Source organism: Phoca vitulina, unplaced genomic scaffold (assembly GCF_004348235.1).
Source record: "Phoca vitulina isolate PV1807 unplaced genomic scaffold, GSC_HSeal_1.0 scaffold32, whole genome shotgun sequence".
NCBI lineage: Eukaryota > Metazoa > Chordata > Mammalia > Carnivora > Phocidae > Phoca > Phoca vitulina.
This window is the reverse complement of record NW_022589735.1, coordinates 16486227-16507049: the sequence shown is the minus strand read 5'-3', so window position 1 is coordinate 16507049 and position 20823 is coordinate 16486227. Positions and strand designations below refer to the sequence as shown.

Genomic DNA, 20823 nt, shown 5'->3' with positions numbered 1-20823 from the left:
AGCATCTGCCTTCGGCTCAGGTCATGATCCCAGGGTCCTGGGATTGAGTCCCGCATCAGGCTCCCTGCTCGGAAGGGGGCCTGCTTTTTCCTCTCCCTCTGCTGCTCCCCCTGCTTGTGCTCTTTCACTCTCTCTGTCAAATAAATAAATAAAATCTTTTTAAAAAATCAACATATAATCCAACATACATACTCAACCACCTCCCCAAAATCTGAAACAAATTAGGTCACTGCAGAATAAATTAAGGACCAAGTACTTCGGCAATTTTAAGAATTTCTTCCTTCCACATCTTTCCTCTCAAGTCTTGTGTAAATGGCTCAATGAAAATGACCTTTGGATTCTCCAACTCTTTTAAAGCAATTATCTTATAGACCCTTTGACTTTACCATTGATCTTGATCTCTTTCATCCTACAGCCTACAGAGTCCCTAACATTCTTTCCTTTGCCTCCAGTTTTCAGCCCAATAATCACTTCTGGAACTTAGTAACAGAACTTGGTTTTCCTGTTTTTAACTTCTGCACTATCTTAAAATACAACTGGTTCTCCCTCTCTTGACTCTTTCTATACTAGTTTACTCTGGGAAAGCAGTATGTCTGATCACAATGTAGCCTAACTGCACCCTCCCCCAGCAACCTGATTGATTTATGAATCTCCACCTTAAGATAATCCATATCCCTTTGCCTACCCTATTTTTTCCTTATGATTCTCATTCCTGTTGCTTTTTCTCCTAGCAAAAAAGAAAACTATTAAGGAGCAGTAATATTTCAATTTGTCTGAAATACATCTAGGAAAAGAGAGGAAGAGAGTAGCTGAGTAGCTTATATGTACCTTCTTATGTAACATGAATTACCCTTACTAATTCTCTGACCAACTGGTCAACAGAGTAGGATTAAGAACCCAGTGAGGTAGATATTTTTTTCCAAAGTCGGTGCTTATTTTCTAAAAAAGTATTAAAACAAACAAAAAACTCCAGAAAACTCCTTAGTCATTTTTTTGATTATGCTAACAAACCAATTCATTTTTAACTAATAAAGGCAGGACACCTGGGTGGCTCAGTCCGTTAAGTGTCTGCCTTTGGCTCAGGTCATGATCCCAGGGTCCTGGGATTGAGTCCTGTGTCTGGCTCCAGGCGCCCCAGATTTGTTCTTTTAAATAAAAGAAACAGAAATGAAAAGTAGGGAACATTAAGGTGTTACCCTTGACAGATACTTCTTTTAGATTAATTAGAACAAAATAAGGGTAAGTGGAAACCCATCCATCACTTCATGCAAGAAATGTTAGGTGGACTTCCAAAGCGTGTGGTTTGCAAGGGTACCTGCTGTAAGTTTTATCTTATGGAATTAAGACAGTCTATCTAGAGGATCCATCCACTACCCTAGTTTTACAGGTGATGATCCTGAGGTCCAGGGAAATGAAGTGACTTATGCAGGGCCACTGAGCTAATACATTTTAATACTAGGACAACTGACTCTTGAACAGCATGGGTTTGAACTGTGAGGGTCTACTTACACACAGATTTTTTTTCAATAAATAAAGTACTTCCTCTTCCCTATAATTTTCTGAACATTTTCTTTTCTCTAGTTTACTTTATTCTAAGAATACAGTACAAAATACACATAACATACGAATATGTGTTAATTGACTGTTTATGTTATTAGTAAGCCTTCCGGTCAACAAGTTATTAGTAGGTAAGTTTCTGGGGAGTCAATTGAATATGCGGAGTTTGAATGTGTGGGGGTTGGTGCCCCCACTGCCACCCCATGTTATTCAAGGGTCAACTGTACTAGATATAGAAGCATTCTTATTTATTTATATGTATCTTAAACCTAGTTAAATATTGTCTTGGCAGCATCGTAAGTTATTCATTCAATTTTAGCTTGCTCAATCTTGGAAAGGTCTCAGAACATCAATTTAGAATTCTCATTTTCAGATCTATGTTAACACTGAGTCAAAAAGCCAGTTTAACTTAGGTTCATTCTGTATTTGCTCAATTCTGCATTTTTATGAGGATTCATTTAATCCACTGCTCAATCTGCCTTTATGCTCACACCAATCCAACTTTCTGTTCATCTTCTACTATTAATAAAAGTCTTGGATATTAAGAAAGCCTGACTCTTTTTCTATGCAGAATATTGTGAATGTAGCCAGGTATTCAATCCCACCCTGCACTACTATGTAACCCTGGGGCATAAAAATCACAGACTAGTCTATGTTAATAGCCTGGCTATTCTGCTAGATGCTGGAGAATAAAATAAGGAGCCAAACTACCCCTGGTACCTGCTGACACTGAGGAGTCAGATATTAAACCAGCACACTAATAGCCATATGATTTTAAAAGTTATTTAAGGAAAATAACAAGTCTGGTAAAAGCACACAATAAAGACTTTCAACAAATGTTTATGGAATAAATTTGAGGGCACAGATCATATATGATGACTGTGAGGACTGGTACGAAGAGATGGTAACATTAAGCTGTACCACATTGTCAAGGATCTTAAATAGCAGGCTAAGTGCTTACACTTTGCATAACAAAATGTCTAAATAAAGTGAGCCGTTAAAGGTTGTAAAGTAGAGGAACTACATAATCCTATTTACATTTTAGAAAGAAGACTATGATAATAGTGAGATGGTGACATGCTTGGCTAAAACTAGAATCAGGAAGCTAGGTTTGCTGACAATTCCAAGAGTTCAGGTAAAAGGTAATGAGGGCCTCAATCTAATAGTGAGACTAAAGGCGCAGGAATGAATTTGAAAGACATTTCATGGATACTTATAACATATTGGTGACTAATAATCCACTAAAATGTCAGGGATAAGAGAGATAAGAGATTATAGTTAACCAAATGTTTCTTGTTTGGGTGGCTAAGGCTATGCCAGTAAATAAGGCAAAACAAAGAGAGATATTGTAAAAAGATCAAAGGAAGAAAAAAGTAGCTCCTGATGTAGAAGACCTTGTCTGAAGCACACAGGTTGGCCTAAGTGTTACTACAAGACATCTGATTCTCACAGCTAAACTATGATCTGCTCTTGGACACTAATGATCTCAACAAATGTCAACATCAAACAAGGCAACCCTGAGACCATGACTAAGACAAAAAGATAACTACTGTGAAAACCACAAAACACTAAATAGTTCCCTCCCTCAGCTCCTACTTATTTACCAATTACAGTTTATCCTCACTCTAGTTGGCCTTCCTCTACATAGCTCAAATTTACTGAGCCACCCAATTATAGATTTTCCCTGCTTTCCGAAAGTACCCAAATCTATAGCTTTGTCCTTGCTTCCTTAGATCCTCTCCAAAATTACTAAAACTAAACCCAAGTGCAATAAGTTACTTCTAACATCCTCCTAGTGAGACATCCTGCATTTCACTATGTTGCACATTCTCCCTCATTGCAACCAGCAATATTCCCAACTTTTTAAACCATTAAGTGTACTTCATTGGCCTTTGACTTGAGATCATTGACACAGTGATGGGCCTAATACTGAACAACACAATCTTGAAGAAACTCTAGGTGTGGAAGAGACAGTTGGAAATTCAGTTTTGGAGTTCAGATAAAAGGAAGCAGTCAATATACATATATGTATACTGGGAGTTACCAACTTTATGCCAATATTTCCCAAACTAGTATATACAGTTTCCAGTAGATTTAATAAATGTAACATGATATGACTTGTGCTCCAGTGCAGTTGGAGAAAACTGGTTTAAACATGATTGTGAGGGTCTTTTACTTTAGAATTATTATAGGATTTACTTTATATTATAAATGTTACTTTACATTATGAATCATACAAAATTTCTAAATGTATTTCATTATAGAACCATTTTTCTAGCCAGACCGATCACTGTGAAGTTTGACACAGAATATAATTTGGGAAATGTTTCAAAAGAAACTTGAAAAAGCAAAAATGAACTATTGGGACTTCATCAAGATAAAAAGCTTCCGCACGGCAAAGGAAACAGTCAACAAAACTAAAAGGCAACCTATGGAACGGGAGAAGATATTTGCAAATGACATATCAGATAAAGGACTATTATCCAAGATCTACAAAGAACTTATCAAACTCAACACTCAAAAAACAAAGAATCCAGTCAAGAATTGGGCAGAAGACATAAACAGACGTTTCTGCAAAGACATACAAATGGCCAATAGACACATGAAAAGATGCTCAACATCACATGAAAAGATGCTCAACATCAGGGAAATACAAATCAAAACCACAATGAGATACCACCTTATACCAGTCAAAATGGCTAAAATTAACAAGACAGGAAACAAGAGATGTTGGCAAGGATGCAGAGAAAGGGGAACCCTCTTACACTGTTGGTGGGGATGCAAGCTGGTACAGCCACTCTGGAGAAGAGTATGGAAGTTCCTCAAGAAGTTAAAAATAGAGCTACCCTACAATCCAGCAATTGCACTACTAGGTATTTACCCCAAAGATACAGACGTAGTGAAACGAAGGGGCACTTGCACCCCAATGTTCATAGCAGCAATGTCCACAATAGCCAAACTGTGGAAAGAGCCGAGATGTCCTTCGACAGATGAATGGATAAAGAAGACATGGTTTATATATACAATGGAATATTACTCAGCCATCAGAAAGGATGAATACTTACCATTTACATCCATGTGGATGGAACTGGAGGGTATTATGCTAAGTGAAATAAGTCAATCAGAGAAAGACAATTATCGTATGGTTTCACTCATATGTGGAACATAGAAAACAGTGCAGAAGACCATAAGGGAAGGGACGGAAAACTGAATGGGAAGAAATCAGAGAGGGAGACAAACCATGAGAGACTCTTAACTCATGGAAAAAAAAACTGAGGTTTGCTGAAGGGGAGGTGAGTGGGGGATGGGGTAACTGGGTGATGGACATTAAGGAGGGAAAGAGATGTGATGAGCACTGGGTGTTATACACAATTGATGAATTGTTGAACACTGCATCTGAAACTAATGATGTACTATGTGTTGGCTAATTGAATTTAAAAAAAGAAAAAAGAAAGTTGAAACATTAAGGGTAGATGAGCTCTCTCAATAAGTAAAAATACACCAAAAGGAGAAAAAAAATCCAAGAATATAATCTGTTGTAAAACATAGCCACTGTTAACAGTTAATTAATATAAAGTTATCATTAAACAAGTTTTATGAGAAACAAAAGTAACAGATACTCAAAAATAAAAAAATACATGCCCTTCCTAATTTTTTTTATCACACCTCACTATCATGTATGCTTCTGAGATTATGACTTACTGATCTTTATGGTAGATTCCATAAAACAGTGTGTTATTGCACATCTTTTATGATCCCCCCCCACTCAGTGATATCTCCTTAGTAGCTTGAAATAGGTAACAGTGGGAGTAACTCTGTGAATAACAGCAAATACCACAAATCAGGGCTTGATTGTTTTATTGACTGACTCTAACTTTATGACAATGAAGGAGAAAAAAATGCAGATTAAAAGTTTGCTGTGTCTACAACCATTCATTGTGGATAACACAATGTTCTTCCAGTATTCAAAAACCATATCCAATTCAGCAAAGAAGTGCTCTTGTCATTTCTGAACAAGTGAAGTTTCAGCATATGTCTTCATGGTTTTCACTTTCATCTACTCATTAATGTAAATTAAAATACCAATCAATATTCATGTCAGAATTACACTCATTCATCATCTGAAACCATAATACTTTTTAATTATATTAATGTATTACAAAGGGGAAAACTTATTACTAGAATATTGGTCTGTCAGGGTATTCAATGATAACATTACTATTTGTATTTTCAAGCCTGAACTGCATATTTGTCAAAAACTTCATAAAAATTGATCTTTATATATTCATGTTTACTAGATAACATAGTCAGATTTGTCAATTTCTCTTCACTTACAGCTCAAGAATGCTTCTAATTAATTTTAATCATGTTTCTTTCATATGAAGCAATATATACATGACTACTGAAAAAAATCTTAAACCTTAGAAAATATATGGCCGTGATTCCCATTCACAATAATTTCGAGAAATTGTAATACTATCCATGTCTTTGTTTCTCCAGGATGTATGCCAGTATCTCAGTCAAAAGTATTTCCAGTAGAATATTTTCACATTAAAATTCATCATAAATTTCTCTAATAGTGGTTATGACTACACATTTTTTTTCTTCTGCAAAAAAACAGAGAAAATGGGGGCACCTGGGTGGCATAGTCAGTTAAGCATCTGACTCTTGGTTTCAGCTCAGGTTGTGATCTCAGTGTCCTGGATCAAGCCCCACTTCAGGCTCCGTGCTCAGTTTAGAGTCTGCTTGGGATTCTCTCTCCTTCTCCCTCTGCCCCTACCCCCGCTTTCTTTCTCTCTCTCTCTCTCAAATAAATAAATATTTTTAAAAATCAGAGAAAATGGCTGAATGATAACCAAATGGGCATTATTTAATCCACTGCTTTAGAACAAGCATCCATTCTTAGTGAAAACCATTGAGGCATTCGCCTATACCTATTTTGGTTCTTTGGGGTTTTTTTTTGTTTTGTTTTTAGTGGCAACGTAATACTGGCATCTTCTGTGTTGTTTCTTTTGGCATTCTTCTTTGAAATTTGATTTTTTTTTTTTCTATGTGAATGTCCATTTTCTTATTTTTTTCATTGTTGATGTTGCATAGTTAATATCTTCCCACATTTCCTATGTGTCTCCCTCTGAGAAATTATTTTAAAACTTAGCGTTTCGTTCTACAATGTTCAAGGATGATTCTAGCTGTCTGCAAATTTTTTATCTGATAAACCTCATCTAAAACTTCACACTAGAAAATAAAAGCTAACTACAAAAATCACATGAGCTATCATGATTCATTTTGAATAGCTGTTAAATGCAGGAATATGTACTCTCACAGAGCTGCAAATCAACTGTGTTGAAAAGTGAGCTCAGTTGATTCCAAACAATCACAAACTTATTATTGAAGAGGTGTCTCTGAGTCTATATGTATCACAGGCCAATTATATAACTAGCAGTTCTCCAACTTACCTTCATGTAAAATGTTTATTAAAGTTAATGCTAATTTTGGAGCTTACATCTATATTTTTAAAACTGAGTAGTAAAACTGAAGTAATTACTTGGAACTTAAGATGATAAAATATTCGTTTGGTGAAGAGAATTTTATCACCTTTTTTTTTTTCTTTAGAATTTTAGAATTTTAGAATTAGAATTTCTAATGCATGGTGATAATGGAAGCAGGTTGACTTTTGTCAGGATTGTAACTAATTTTAAATTCTCTACAGAAAAATCCCTGCTCCCTCCCTCTTTTCTTGCATCCAGAGGTGACCTCTCCCATAACATGGCCCTTGCTTGGTACTTCCTGTACTCTAAGGCGGTGGTTACAGACATGAACATAGAGCAGTTCTCAACCCCAGCACCATCAGCATTTGGGCTGGATAATTTTCTGTTGAATCTATAGTGTCCATACAGCTAAGGTCAGGTATGAAAAAGTCTGGTATGAAGCAACACTACAGAGTAAATATATCTGGCAAGGCTTCTAGCTCAGACAATGAGAAATGTGAGGAGACAAAAGTGGAAGGGGGTCACTGGCTCAGCCAACACATTCAGGTGAGTCAATCCTGGCAAAAGAAAGGGGTGATATCTTATACCCTGAACATTCTAAAGTGTAGTTGAGTACCTGGGAGGTCACTGGTGACCTTGACAAACACAGTTTCAGTGGAGTGGTAACAGGGATTCAAAGAGCAGTGCCTTGAGGAATAGCTAAAAAGTGAAGCAGAGATAGCATTTTCAAGATCTTGACTATGAGTTGGGGAAAATAACAGAGCTTCTTTCTCTAACCCTAATCCTTACCAATAAAACAGCTCTGAATTCCTTCAAAGAGAAGCTAAATGAGCAGCTCAATGTAACTCTTCAGGCTATACACCTTATCTCTCTTGGCCTCAATGGACAAGTGACCCAAAACATTTGCTACAAATCCCTTGCTCCCTGATGGTCATGATCATATTAAATATATTTTCTCTGAATGGGCTTTTACATTATTCACTTTATTCTGTCCCAAATTTCCATCTTATTATTTAAATATAACTGCAGCAAAATTTCCTTTAAATGCATAAATCCTCAGATATTTTGAGACCCATTTCTTCTAGTCTTGGGTTTTTTTTTTATTCATAATGTTTGATTTTTGCTTTAAAAGATTTTGCTTCACTTTTTAAAAATTTCAGTAACTTAAGAGAACTATCATTTTTGGGGTGTGTCAGTGGGAAATATATTTAAGAAATTTAAAAGTTTTGGGGTGCCTGGGTGGCTCAGTCATTAAGTGCCTGCCTTCGGCTCACGTCATGGTCCCAGGGTCCTGGGATTGAGCCCCGCATCGGGCTCCCTGCTCAGCGGAAAGCCTGCTTCTCCCTCTCCCACTCCCCCTGCTTGTGTTCCCTCTCTCGCTGTGTCTCTCTCTGTCAAATAAATAAAATCTTTAAAAAAAAAAGAAATTTAAAAGCTTTTAACTTCTATGTCTAACGATGTTTTTAAAAACTTCAAGAATGTGTGAAAAATCCTTTATATTACTTTATGAAATACAATGTCTGTTATTACCTTGCTTTTATAGGACAAATTTCCTTTGCTGAGAATTTTCTCCCGATTGTCTACTGCTTATGTAAGTATCAGCCTTCTTCCAGAATAGAACTCAAAACCTATCTCCTCTAGGAAGTCTTATCAAATTGTTCTCTCTCTCCCCTATGATATTCTTTCTATGGCACTTAAGACAATTGGCCTTGGTGTTAGAATTATTAAAGTCATTACTCTGTAAGTCTATGGTGAACATGGATAGGACAATGTCTTAATCATTTCTCCTACTGAAATTAATACAATACTTTGCAAAGTAGATGCTCAAAAATGTTGATTAAAATGAATCAAAGCCATATATTGAAAATGAACATACTGGGCCTTAATAACATTTTCTGGACTTAAATTATTATAGGCTTTGTTGCATAATCTTGAGCTTATCTTGGGTTAAATGGCAAATAATTAAAAGAAACAAATCATATATATGAAGGGATTTATAGTTTATAAAGTGCATTCATTCGTTAATTACTGAACAATCAATAAATAATTAGGTGAATGGGAAAGAACAGCATGGTAATCATAAATTATTAATGCAATTTATACTTTCATATCATAAAGTTGTTAGAAAACTGCCACCAGTGATTTTATGTCAGGAGACTTGGATTGCCCTCTTACTACTTCTACGACCTCAGGCCTATTTGTTATTCCTAAGACATGACTCCCTCTTATGTACTATGCCTATCTCACAAAGTTACTGTCAAGATCAAATGAGGTAATGGAAAATAATAGCAGTTTAAATTATTGAGGGGTAAATATTCATTAAGAACCTACACTGTGTTTTTGTTTAATCATCACAACAATCCTGAGGTTGATTATCATTCCCATTTTTATAAAGAAAACTTGTCACAGAGAGCTTACATAATTTGCCCAAGGGTGCATAGTTATTAAGAGGTGGAAATAAAATTTATCAGATAGTCTGACTCCAGAGCCAAACCTCTTAGCCAAAATACTACATTGCTAACTGTCAGCTCCATTTCTTTAGATTTTGTAAAACTTGGCTATATAACATGACTAGCTTTTTCAAATTTTTAATGTCTAAAACTCCTAGAATAGAAATTTTTCTTTAGATTTCCTAGAGATATAATAACAAATCTATTCAAAACACTCCACAAAAATTCAAATGAAATTTAGGCAAAAAAATAATCTGTTAGAGGATTAATTTAGTAAACATATTAGCCTAGTGACTTGCCAATTACCTGTCTTTTATACAGTAACTAGTTACATTCTTCAGTATGTTACATACCTATATACATACATACACATACATATATATATAATTGAATCTTAAATAAATCCATTTAGTAGTCCACCTAGATGATTGATTACTGTTTAGTAATTCACTCCAAATCAAAAATTAAAACCTGAGGGGTTAATCTTAGGCATTAAAGAAATACAAAATCTGATAGATCCAACTATTTTCTAATTTGAAAGATGCTACCATAAGCCATTTACTTAGATTGCTTTCTTTAACATTCCAAATTTCAATTGTAATGTGAAATTTGGAGAACACTGCCATCCAGGGATAAAGAACTGAAAGTGCAGAGCCAGAAAACCAAAAACTTAAGGCAGTGGTCCTCGGTATTGAAACACTCACTTGTGCTGCAATCTCTTGTGAGGGAATTACCAATAACTGTTCAAGTACTAAAGATTTCAAATGGCACCACATGCTTAAAAAATGACAGGATTCCCCAAAACTTCTCTTTCACCCACTCATTCAAATAAGAGAAAGGTATAGCACTACAATCACCTTGTTAGTACCAGCCCATGATTTTCCTTTTAAAAACAATTCACTGAGGGGCGCCTGGGTGGCTCAGTCGTTAAGCGCCTGCCTTCAGCTCAGGTCATGATCCCAGGGTCCTGGGATCAAGCCCCGTGTCGGGCTCCCTGCTCAGCGGGAAGCCTGCTTCTCCCTTTCCCACTCCCCCTGCTTGTGTTCCCTCTCTTGCTGTGTCTCTCTCTGTCAAATAAATAAATAAAATCTTTAAAAAAAATAAAAAATAAGTAAAAACACTTCACTGAGGTTATAATATACAAAAAGCTATACACAATTAATTTACTCAACCAAATAACTTTGGAGGAAAGTATATACCAGGAAACTATAACCCCAATCTATGCCATTAGTATATCCATCACTTCTCAATTTTTTTCCTGCCCTCTTTATTGCTTACAGGTTTTTTTTTTTTTTTTGAGGATAAAAACACTCAACATAAGATCTATCCTCTCAGCAAATTTTAAGTATAAATACTGTTAACTATAAGCACTATGCTGTGCAGTAGATCTCTAGGACTTATTCATCCATGTAACTGAAACTCTGCACCCTTTGACTAATACTTCCCCATTTTTCCCTCAATCCAGCCCCTGGCAACCACCATTCTACTCCTTCCTTCTCTGAATTTGACTGCCTTAGATTCATGTAAGTGTTTAATGTAGTATTTGTCCTTCTGTGTCTGGTTATTTCACTTAGCACAGTGTCCTACTATCAATTGATATCTAATACCTAACAATAGAAATGGCAGTCATCAGGCATGTTAGATAAAGAAAAGATTATTTTTTTAAGATTTTATTTATTTATTTATTTGAGAGAGCAAAAGAGAAAGCATGAGAGTGGTGAGGGTCAGAGGGAGAAGCAGACTCCCTGCTGAGCAGAGAGCCCGATGTGGGACTGGATCCTGGGACTCTGGAATCATGACCTGAGCTGAAGGCAGACACTTAACCGACTGAGCCACCCAGGCACCCGAAAAGATTATTTTTGAGGTAATTTTCTTTTCTCAAAGAAAGTGTCCTGAATTGTGTGTCCTCCCCCCAATCCATATATTGAAGCTAAAATCCCCAATGTGATGGTATTTGGAGATCAAGTCTTAGGGAGGTAATTAAGATGCAATGAAGTCATAAAGGTAGAGCCCGAATCCAACAGAATCAGTATTTTTAAATGAAAATCAATAGACCCCAGAGAGAGAAAGACCAGAGAAGTCTCTCTCCAGATGTGTACACTGTAAAGGCCATCTGAGGACACAACAAAAAGGCTGTGTCTGCAAGCCAGGACGAGAACCTTCACCAGAAGCAAACCTGATGGCACCCTGATCTTGGACTTCTACCCTTTAGAACTGTAAGAAAATAATTTCTGTTGTTTGAGCCACCCAGTATGTGGTATTTTGTTATGGCAACCAGAGTAGCCAAATATAGTGGGATTTGACAAACTCTTGAGAAACCCGAAACTGGAAAACTGGATCCCCATCCAACATGCTGTTGGATCCTTACTTTGACTAATAGAACACTGTAATAAGGAGGAAAGAGGTCTCACACTAGTTGCTTTTAATGATAATAAACTTGTTGTTTCATATATCTGACATCATTTAACTGATCCAGGTCAACCCTTAAGGGAAAAAAAGGTAAAGGTGGTTTGATGTGTTGCTTTTGAGAGAAACCTGTAGTTTCTGATTTACACTAAAACAATGTTATTACTAGAGGAAATGTGAATAGCATAATAAGAGCAGGTTAGTAGAATCATCTTCGCAAAGAATCAAGGAAGTTTTTCAGATTGTAGCATTAAAATGGGGAGATGGATTGACTTGGAAGTGATGTATCAGGGACAATGGAAAATTACTACTCACTTTTAAAATGAGCATCTAGGTTTTCCACGAGCTTACATTATAAAAGAACAGTCTTTACAGAAAAAAATTTATAATTAAACTATTATAAATAATATAAAAATGATCTGCTGATGAGAAAAATTAACTTCTGTTGGGAGCTATGGAATGGATCCTTTAAAAGAATAGATGGAACTTAACCTACTCTTGAAAAGTAGCCATTGAGAAAGCAGAGCTGGCAGGGGGAAAGGCCAAGGAGAGAGCCTGGGCTAAGAAAAGGTAGAAAACAAAGACTGACGTGAGAAGATGATGCTGGCTGGACAAATGAGGTGTTGGACAAGAGGGGTGGTCCAGAGAAAACACTACAGAGCCTTTAAGAGCCACAGACAAACTTCATACTAAGAACACATTTTCGGAAGTATCATGGAATCACAACAACACTTTTCTCCCCAGTGAGAAGACATGTTTTCATAAAGCTCTACACTTATCTTTAAGGTGCCCTTTCCTGTGTATTTATGTATGGAGTGTCTACTACCTACCTTAGTTGAAGAAGCCATTACAGTATAGGAGCTCAGCTTTAAGAAGAAGTAAATGAATGAGAATACAATTACAATTCAGTGTATGGCTTGTTAGTGGCAAAACCACTTTTGTGCAACATTATTCAAATAGGAAGTCAACTACGAATGCATTTGTGCCCAAATCACACATTAAACTAAAAGAATACCAACCCAAATGCAAGTCTGAGTTAACGTAATTTGAGTACAGAATCATGACTTAGGAGCATGGGCTCTGGGCACGGCCTACAGAGGCTCATAAGTCGGCCTAGTTTAAATGTTCTTTCAATCAGTACTGAAATTCTTCATTTTATCTGTGAATCTGAGTTTTGTAGGCGAAGTCCAGGGAGACAATGAAACATATTTCAAGGGTTCAGTCTCAGGTCATCTTTGGTTCTGCCTCCCACATGCTCCACTTGGGTTAAGTGCCTTCCCACTTTCTTGTCTCTGCCCAGCAACTGCTGCCATCTTGTTCCAAAACATGCATCCATCCTAACTAAGTCCTGGGGTGCAAGTCCCAAGCACCTGTGAGGGTCTGCACTAGATCCACCCATATCCCTGTGCTTGAGAGAATGACACATTAAATACCAAATAAAAACACATGACAGGGCAAAAGACACTATGGAAGAAAAGAAAAAAAACTTTTTCCTACTTTTTGAATGAGGGATCTTGCATTTTCACTTTGCACTGGGCTCTGCAGATTTGTGTAACCAGCCCCGCAGTCCTGTGGCAGTGGTTGGCCCCAGCTGGGCAACTATGGATGTGACACCTGGCTCCTCAGAAGTCAGTTTCCACATCTGTAAAGTAAGAATAGTTCCTATGTCCTTACATTCCTGTGAATATTTCTTTTTTTTTTTTTAAGATTTTATTTATTTATTTGAGAGAGAGAGAATGAGAGAGACAGCACATGAGAGGGGGGAGGGTCAGAGGGAGAAGCAGACTCCCTGCCGACCAGGGAGCCCGATGTGGGACTTGATCCAGGGACTCCAGGATCATGACCTGAGCCGAAGGCAGTCGCTCAACCAACTGAGCCACCCAGGCGCCCACCTGTGAATATTTCGGAGACAATTCATGCAGAGCTTTTGCCCCAGACTTTGATCCATTTTAATGATCAATACTACCAGGTGTTAACTATTAATTAAAAGATTATCTAATTCAGATTTACTCCCTAATGCCTCCGCTGCCTACAGGCTAATACTTCAGCCATAGGCAGTTGCAAATGTGCTTTAAACATTTGGCTTTAAACGTTCAACTTTTTCCTTTTGATTTTCCTTTAAATTTAAACGGTCATTGCCTAAATTTAAACCTTATTACAGTGTACAGAAAAAAATATGTTCGTGCTTCAGCTATAACGTGAGCCTAGGGAGAAAAAGCTGTATCTAATAAGGACTGTTTGTTATAAGCACAGGAATCTTCACAAACGCCAGATAAAAATTCAAAGCAAAAATTGGTCACTCAACTGTTCCTTTCGTAAAAGGGCTGTCACCCCCAATGGGACACAAAAACATGGTCCTTACAAAGCCGGGCCACGTCTACAAACGAATACAATAAAATCAGCATCTTGAAAAACTTCTAAACTTGGCAACAGCTTTCGGAGCGCCCCCTGGGCCACCTGCCCGTGCCTGGTTTCCATAGAAACGCGCAGTTCCGGCGCGTAGCACTCCACTCCGGAAGTTGTTCTCACTCACTTCCGTTCTTCTCCTCAGACAGTCAATCTCCCTATTGCTCAAACGTCGGCTCGAGCGGACGGCGGACGAGTTTTGGGCCGCAAAGGCTGCCGTAGAGGGGCGTGGCGACGGAGTGGTGATTTGGTTCCCACAGTTCACGTGCCGGCCGCCGCGGATCTTCTCAGACTTACCATGGCTCAGCCGGGGACACTAAACCTTAATAACGAGGTAGGCGCAGAGACCGGGGGAACCTGTGGGGCTGCCCTTCAGGACCCCCAGAATGCCTTCTCTGGGTCTTTCTGACGGGCCCGTGGTCTCCTGGGGGCGAGGGCAGGGCGTGTGGCTGGGGCAGCTTCTGGATGGGCCCAGGCGGGTTTCCCGGAACTGGGAGCCTGGCCACAGTAACCGCCTCACGGTTCCTAGGTGGCTGAAGCGAAAGACCTGTTTCTGGCCCTCGGGCCCCATGAATTTTTATCTGTGGGATGTTGGGAAGATCATGTAATCTTAATATTCAGTGTCCTCGTCTGTAGAACGACGCTCAGGATAGTACCTCCTTCGCAAGGTGGTTGTGAGATTTAAAGTTAATTGGAGTATGGGAAGTGTTCGCACAGTGCCGGACAGCTAATAAACTCTCTACGTATTACCTGCCTTTTATTGGATGCTGGAAGTGAAGGGGAGGGGCGGAGAGCTATAGCTTTTACTAAGATTGCTGATCTTCAGTGCGATCGTGTCGTTTATAAGGCTGTACGCCCAGTACCACGTTTCTTACTCCAGCTGTTGTCCCATTTTTCTCCTTCCGTTTACGCAAAATTTTTAAAGAGAGCTGTTTATACTTGCCGTCCCTAATTTCTCTTCTTTCTTAAATTCGATCTGAAATCAGGTGTTTGCACTTACCACTGCTGACATAAAATGTCAGTGTCACTAGGCTACCATTTCTGCCGCTATCCCCTTTCTAGTTTCTGTTTCTATTTAAGGAAGTTATAAGACATCTGAAGATTTAAAGTAAGCTGTTAAAGCAAGAATCAAATGAGGACCTCACAGCTACTGAAAAGGAAGTTCTTTATCTTCTTTATTCAGTGGCTGTTTAAGTGTTTGCCGTGAGCAAGATAGACTGTTCGTGTTGTACAGCTGTGTGTAGACATACTTTCTGCTTTCAAGCAACTAAGATAGAAAAGGGTAGGCAGCACCCACCCATGGTACAGAATCATGCCCAGAAAAACAAGTAGTGCAGAAAGGTTGCCAAAGAAGGCAAAATGAATTCTCTTTAAGGATCTTACACTGGAATTGCATTTTTGATTCAGTGAAGGGGCAGAAGGCATTCCAGGCAGAGAGACTGGTATGAGGCAGTAAGAGATGGTAGTAGGAACCTGCTTGGGTGGTAAAGGGCTAGATAACTCTCCAGAGATGAGAACTTCTGGGATTAAGTAGGAAATGAAACTAAATTATATTACTGCCTTACTGCCAGGTTATTAAGTCCGAATTTCACTTGACAGTGGAGTACAGAATATAGTGAAGGGGGAAATTCTGAAGATGTCTAACATATATTCGTAAACATACGTTAAGCTTGTGCTACTTCCAGAAAATATTTGGTGGGCTTTTTCTCATTAGTTCGCCTAGGACATATAAAATAGTTTAATTGGATATCCTTGGGAATTCTTTGAAATACTAGTGAGCTTCCTATTCAGTTTTGAAATTGCCCTTAGAGTCATTTAGCACTCTTCACTTAAGGTGTTTTCTTTTTTCACTTAACTAATTCCCAGGCCTCTTTAAAACAGTTAAAATTAGGAATTGCTCACTAATTCACCTCAGCCTAGGCTAAGTGTCTGTTCTTTGTGCGACCACTTTCTACTCTTGAAACACTTGTGTACCTCTTTCTTTGTTTTTATGTATTTGTCTACTACCTACAACGTATGTGCTCTATGATAATGTTTGCTGGGCGACTAGATGAGTTTATCAAATTAGGAAGTGTATACATCCCATGTTAAAGTAAATCTTACACGTTCTCATGTGAAGGTGGGGGAAAGGACAGCGGAAGTGGAGATGATGAAAGGTGTTATAATTTAAAACAAATGGGAGAAAAATATCTACAAAGGGGAAAACAGATATAGATTTGTCTACATAAAAACTGCGAAACATCCCCAAATTTAAAAAAGACAGCCAATTAGAAGACAATGTATAGAAAATATAACAGATAAGTGGCTAATACCATTACTGTAAAATAGTAATTAAGAAAAACTGCCTCTTAGAACGTTGATAAAAGAAATGAATTAACAGCTTCTCCAAGGAAGAAATATATCTGCAAAAGCATTCACATTCACTAATGTGTCCATTGCTTTTTCATCATCATCCCATCCTAGTACAGGTTACATCTCTCACCAGAACTGCCCTTCGAGCCTTCCAGCTACTGTCCTGACTCTCTTCTCCGTCTCGTCTGATCTCTGTAGTGCAGCTGGAGTGCTCTCTTCAAAAGAGAAATCTAATTTCATGACTCCCTTGCTTACAGCCTTTTTGATGGTTTCCTGTTGCTTTTGGTAAAGACCAGTCTAAACAAGGCCAGTCTCCTCTCCCCCTTATAGTATACCACTGCTTGCCCCCACTTCAGCCTCACTGGCCTTCCTCCACTAGGTAGCATAGCACTCTTAAACATCCTGTGCACAAGTTCTTCCTTCTACCCAAAACCCCTTTTCCTCTCAGTCCATTTCATATTTCTATTTTACTTGCTATTTCTCAGGGAAACAGGGTTTGACTTTCATTTTACCTCTTCTATAAACTTCTGTAACACCATTTACTTTTTAGCACTTGGAAGAGTTGCTGAGTGTTAGGTGTGTGTGAATGTGAGAGATTTCTTCCTCCACCTGTCTGTAAGCTTTTGCTCACCATCATATCCTCAGTACTGATGTGTTCAGTGAGAAACTTGAGCCATCATTTTTATGATACTTAATAACTTAAATTAGCTCTCCTTAACTGGGATTTAGGAATTCAGGGATCCTATAACTACCTGAAATTTTGTGTAAATTGGTGTTTGTGTGTGTGCCTCTTGGGGGAAAAAAGTTCATAGGTTTCATCAGATTCTCAAACATTTCTAAATCTCTGTTATTATCTTTAGGATATTGGTACTTGTTATCTGTGCATGATTTTTAATTATGACTTTTCTTTTAAATAATTCTGTGGCCATCTAATTTATAGCATATTTAATTTCCCAAAATGTCTTTTGTGAAAATAAAAAGCCTGCCTGCACAGGCACCTATTATATTATGCTAACTTTCAGTGTCTTCTACCCTTAATATTTTTATTCTTTTCAAAAATTTTCCAAGGAGAAAAGCTGACATTTATAGATGACTACCTGATTCTAAGTTCTTAAAATAACGTTTATTCAGTATGTAAAATCTTACCTTTTTAATTTTACCTTTACTTTTCTTCAAAAAAAAATTACTTTTTACTTCACCTTATGATCATTTATTGCATTTTTTATTTTGACCAGTACTTTACATGGACTTCGAAGTGAGAATATTTAACTGACTTATAGCAACTTCCCCAGCCTCAAGCATAGTACCTTGTTTACAGGTAATAATGAGTAAATAGTGTTGGGCAGATTAAAGTATAGATAGCTCAACATGAGTTACTTTATGTTCACATGAGGGAGGGAAATCTCCTAACTGTACACTTTTTTTCCCCTCCCTCTCCATTAGAACTAGAGAAAGGACTCACAAATTGGAAACAACAGCGGCCCTAGCATCTAGTGAATAAAGAATTTGTGAAACGAGAGCTGGATATGCTCCAGTCATGTTTCTTTAGGCAGCAGTGAAATGCAAATTCAGAACTAGGAAATGAACCAATCTGATCATGTACTTTAATTCCGTAGGAGGGCCAAGGGCCTTTATATGAAAGAGACATTATTTTATTCCTGATAGCAAATTACCAAGAAGCCCATTAGACAATTGCTTTCTACTTCCTATAAGATAGTAAAGGTAGACTCTAAAGCACCAGAGAACAAAGTGATTTGCCTCCACATATTATAAAAGATAAGAATGTCAAGAACTGTATTTGTATGTGCTTTTGAAGTTATATAGCTCCTATTTCATAATTGAGTGCGTAGTACTTTTTAATATTTTTTTCCCGAAGTAGTAAATCAGGGTCTATCCATAATAAGAGAACCGTTTTCTGTTTGGTTGTTAAACTATTCTGGGAAATTTTGCTAGGTGGCAGTATATGCTCAGTAATGATTAAGTTGTAGATAATCACCAAGCATTCTAGAATTTTTAAATTGCTGCTCATCAGAAGTAAAAAAATATAATTCAACAGTAAGTTGTCATCCAAATGACCAAATTAGAATCCCTCTGTAATTAATACCACAATAATTAATACCATAATTAATTTTTGTCAACTATGAAGTAGTTCATATGGAAAATGATATAACAAATGTCCCTATAATCTACTTCTTATATTTAGCAAGTGTCAATATTTTGCCATATTGTAATGCTTAATTCCACCTACCTTCTTCTCTGTCTCAGAAGTAATTCTTAACTCTTCCAGTGTAATTTTCTCATCCACATCTTTTTGTAATTTAGTAACATATACCAGCATTCATTATCTTATATATGCCCATAGTATTATGTTGTATATTTTTAAATTTGCATGTGTTACTGTGTTAATGCGTGTTATACCACAGGTACCATTATAAAAGTTACTTTTCAGGGCACCTGGGTGGCTCAGTCCATGAAGCTTCTGCCTTTGGCTCAGGTCATGATCTCAGGGTCCTGGGATCGAACCCAGAGCCGGCCTCCACACTCAGTAGGGAGTCTGCTTGTCCCTCTGTACACCCTCTCCTGCATGCGTGCATGCTCTCTCTCTCTCTCTCTCTCAAATAAATAAATAAAATCTTTAAAAAAATCTTTAAAAGTCCCTTTTCACCACACAATTTTGGGGTTTACTCATGATAATACATGCATATCTCCTGCATTGATTTAGAACACCACATTGCTTGTGCTTTATTTATATGCATTATTTTATCTCTTATGCAGAATTTTATAGGAACTCTGCAGTGAACAGTCTTGTGCATAGCCTTTTCCTATTGTTGGAGGTGTATCTTCTTTTTTTTTTTTAAAGATTTTATTTATTTATTTGAGAGAGAGAATGAGAGAGAGCACATGAGAGGGGGGAGGGTCAGAGGGAGAAGCAGACTCCCTGCCGAGCAGGGAGCCCGATGCGGGACTCGATCCAGGGACTCCAGGATCATGACCTGAGCCGAAGGCAGTCGCCCAACCAACTGAGCCACCCAGGCGCCCTGGAGGTGTATCTTCTTGATGGATTCCTAGAAGTAGGATTTTTGTTAGATGTTGCTAGAGTTTCCTCCAGAAAGAATATGTCAGTTTGTATTCCTATCAGCAGCATATGAAGAGTGCCTATTTTGTCACAGCCTCATGAACAGAATGTTGTCGTATTCTTTTTTTTTTTTTTTTTGGTATTACAATCTGATAGATGAGTAATAAGTAACTAGAAGTTTTAATGTACGCTAAGAATCATAGGTACACTCAGAGTTTTCTTAGCACTCTAAGCTCTCTTAGAACAATATTAGCCTTGGAATAATTGTTTTCTAATACCTGTGGGTTTCTGTTAGAAGTTAATTTAAATGCATGGCCAAGTCAGTGAATTACCAAAAGAGGCTGTCTAGTGGACTGGATAGTTAACTAAGTGACAGTTCAAAGTAGTATTTACTTCTGTCTTTGGACCATAGTTTTCTCTCAGCTTTATAGATCAGAAGCTTGCCATCCTTGTCACCCCAAAAGTATAGCTCATTCTTTCAAAAGCAAATTCACATTAACGATAGCTTAGAAGAGACTATAAAAATGAGGAAGCTAGTTTATTAAATATATCTAATGTAAGACAGTAATGCTCACATTGTAAAACATTCTTTTATTATCTACTGATCTACATTGGCTACTTGGAATGTAAAACCATAGAAAGGGGTTTTAGTTGTTCAGTTCATTGTTGGTCTATGATACATTTGTCCCCATAATTGAGTTACTCCAGTACAAACTGGATTTCTCATCTCTGAACTGAGGAACACTTCTTTGGAATCTCCTTGAATTAGATATCGCCAGCTTTTGCACTTTGTGGCTCCCTTTCCTGTGTTTGACTCTTCCCCCTATGCCCACATGGTCTTTTCCCAAGCAGGTATATTAGCTTTCCACTTAACTTAGTTATGATCATATTTTTGTACTGTCTACCCAAGAGGTGATCCAGGTTACATTACTGGGTTGAGATTTTACCAGGTCAACAGAGGGCATCTGCATGCGTAGGTTCTCATTGACCCCTCACTTTCAGCACGTGTATTGTGTGTGTTTGTGTCTTCATGTCTCTGTGTGTCCCTCTGTGTGTGTGTGTGTGTCTTTTTCTTCAAAATGCATTC

The 20823-nt window shown here is 37.7% G+C and overlaps 1 protein-coding gene across 1 annotated transcript in view; it reads left to right on the top strand.

Moving 5' to 3' along the window:
• The first annotated feature begins 14470 nt into the window (after positions 1-14470).
• Positions 14471-20823, top strand: part of SRFBP1 (serum response factor binding protein 1) — a 60191-nt gene continuing 53838 nt past the window's right edge. The window contains exon 1 of the mRNA XM_032425196.1: positions 14471-14642. Within this exon, the coding sequence (XP_032281087.1) occupies positions 14607-14642 (36 nt within the window). The 5' untranslated portion in view covers positions 14471-14606. The remainder of the gene's footprint in view (positions 14643-20823) is intronic.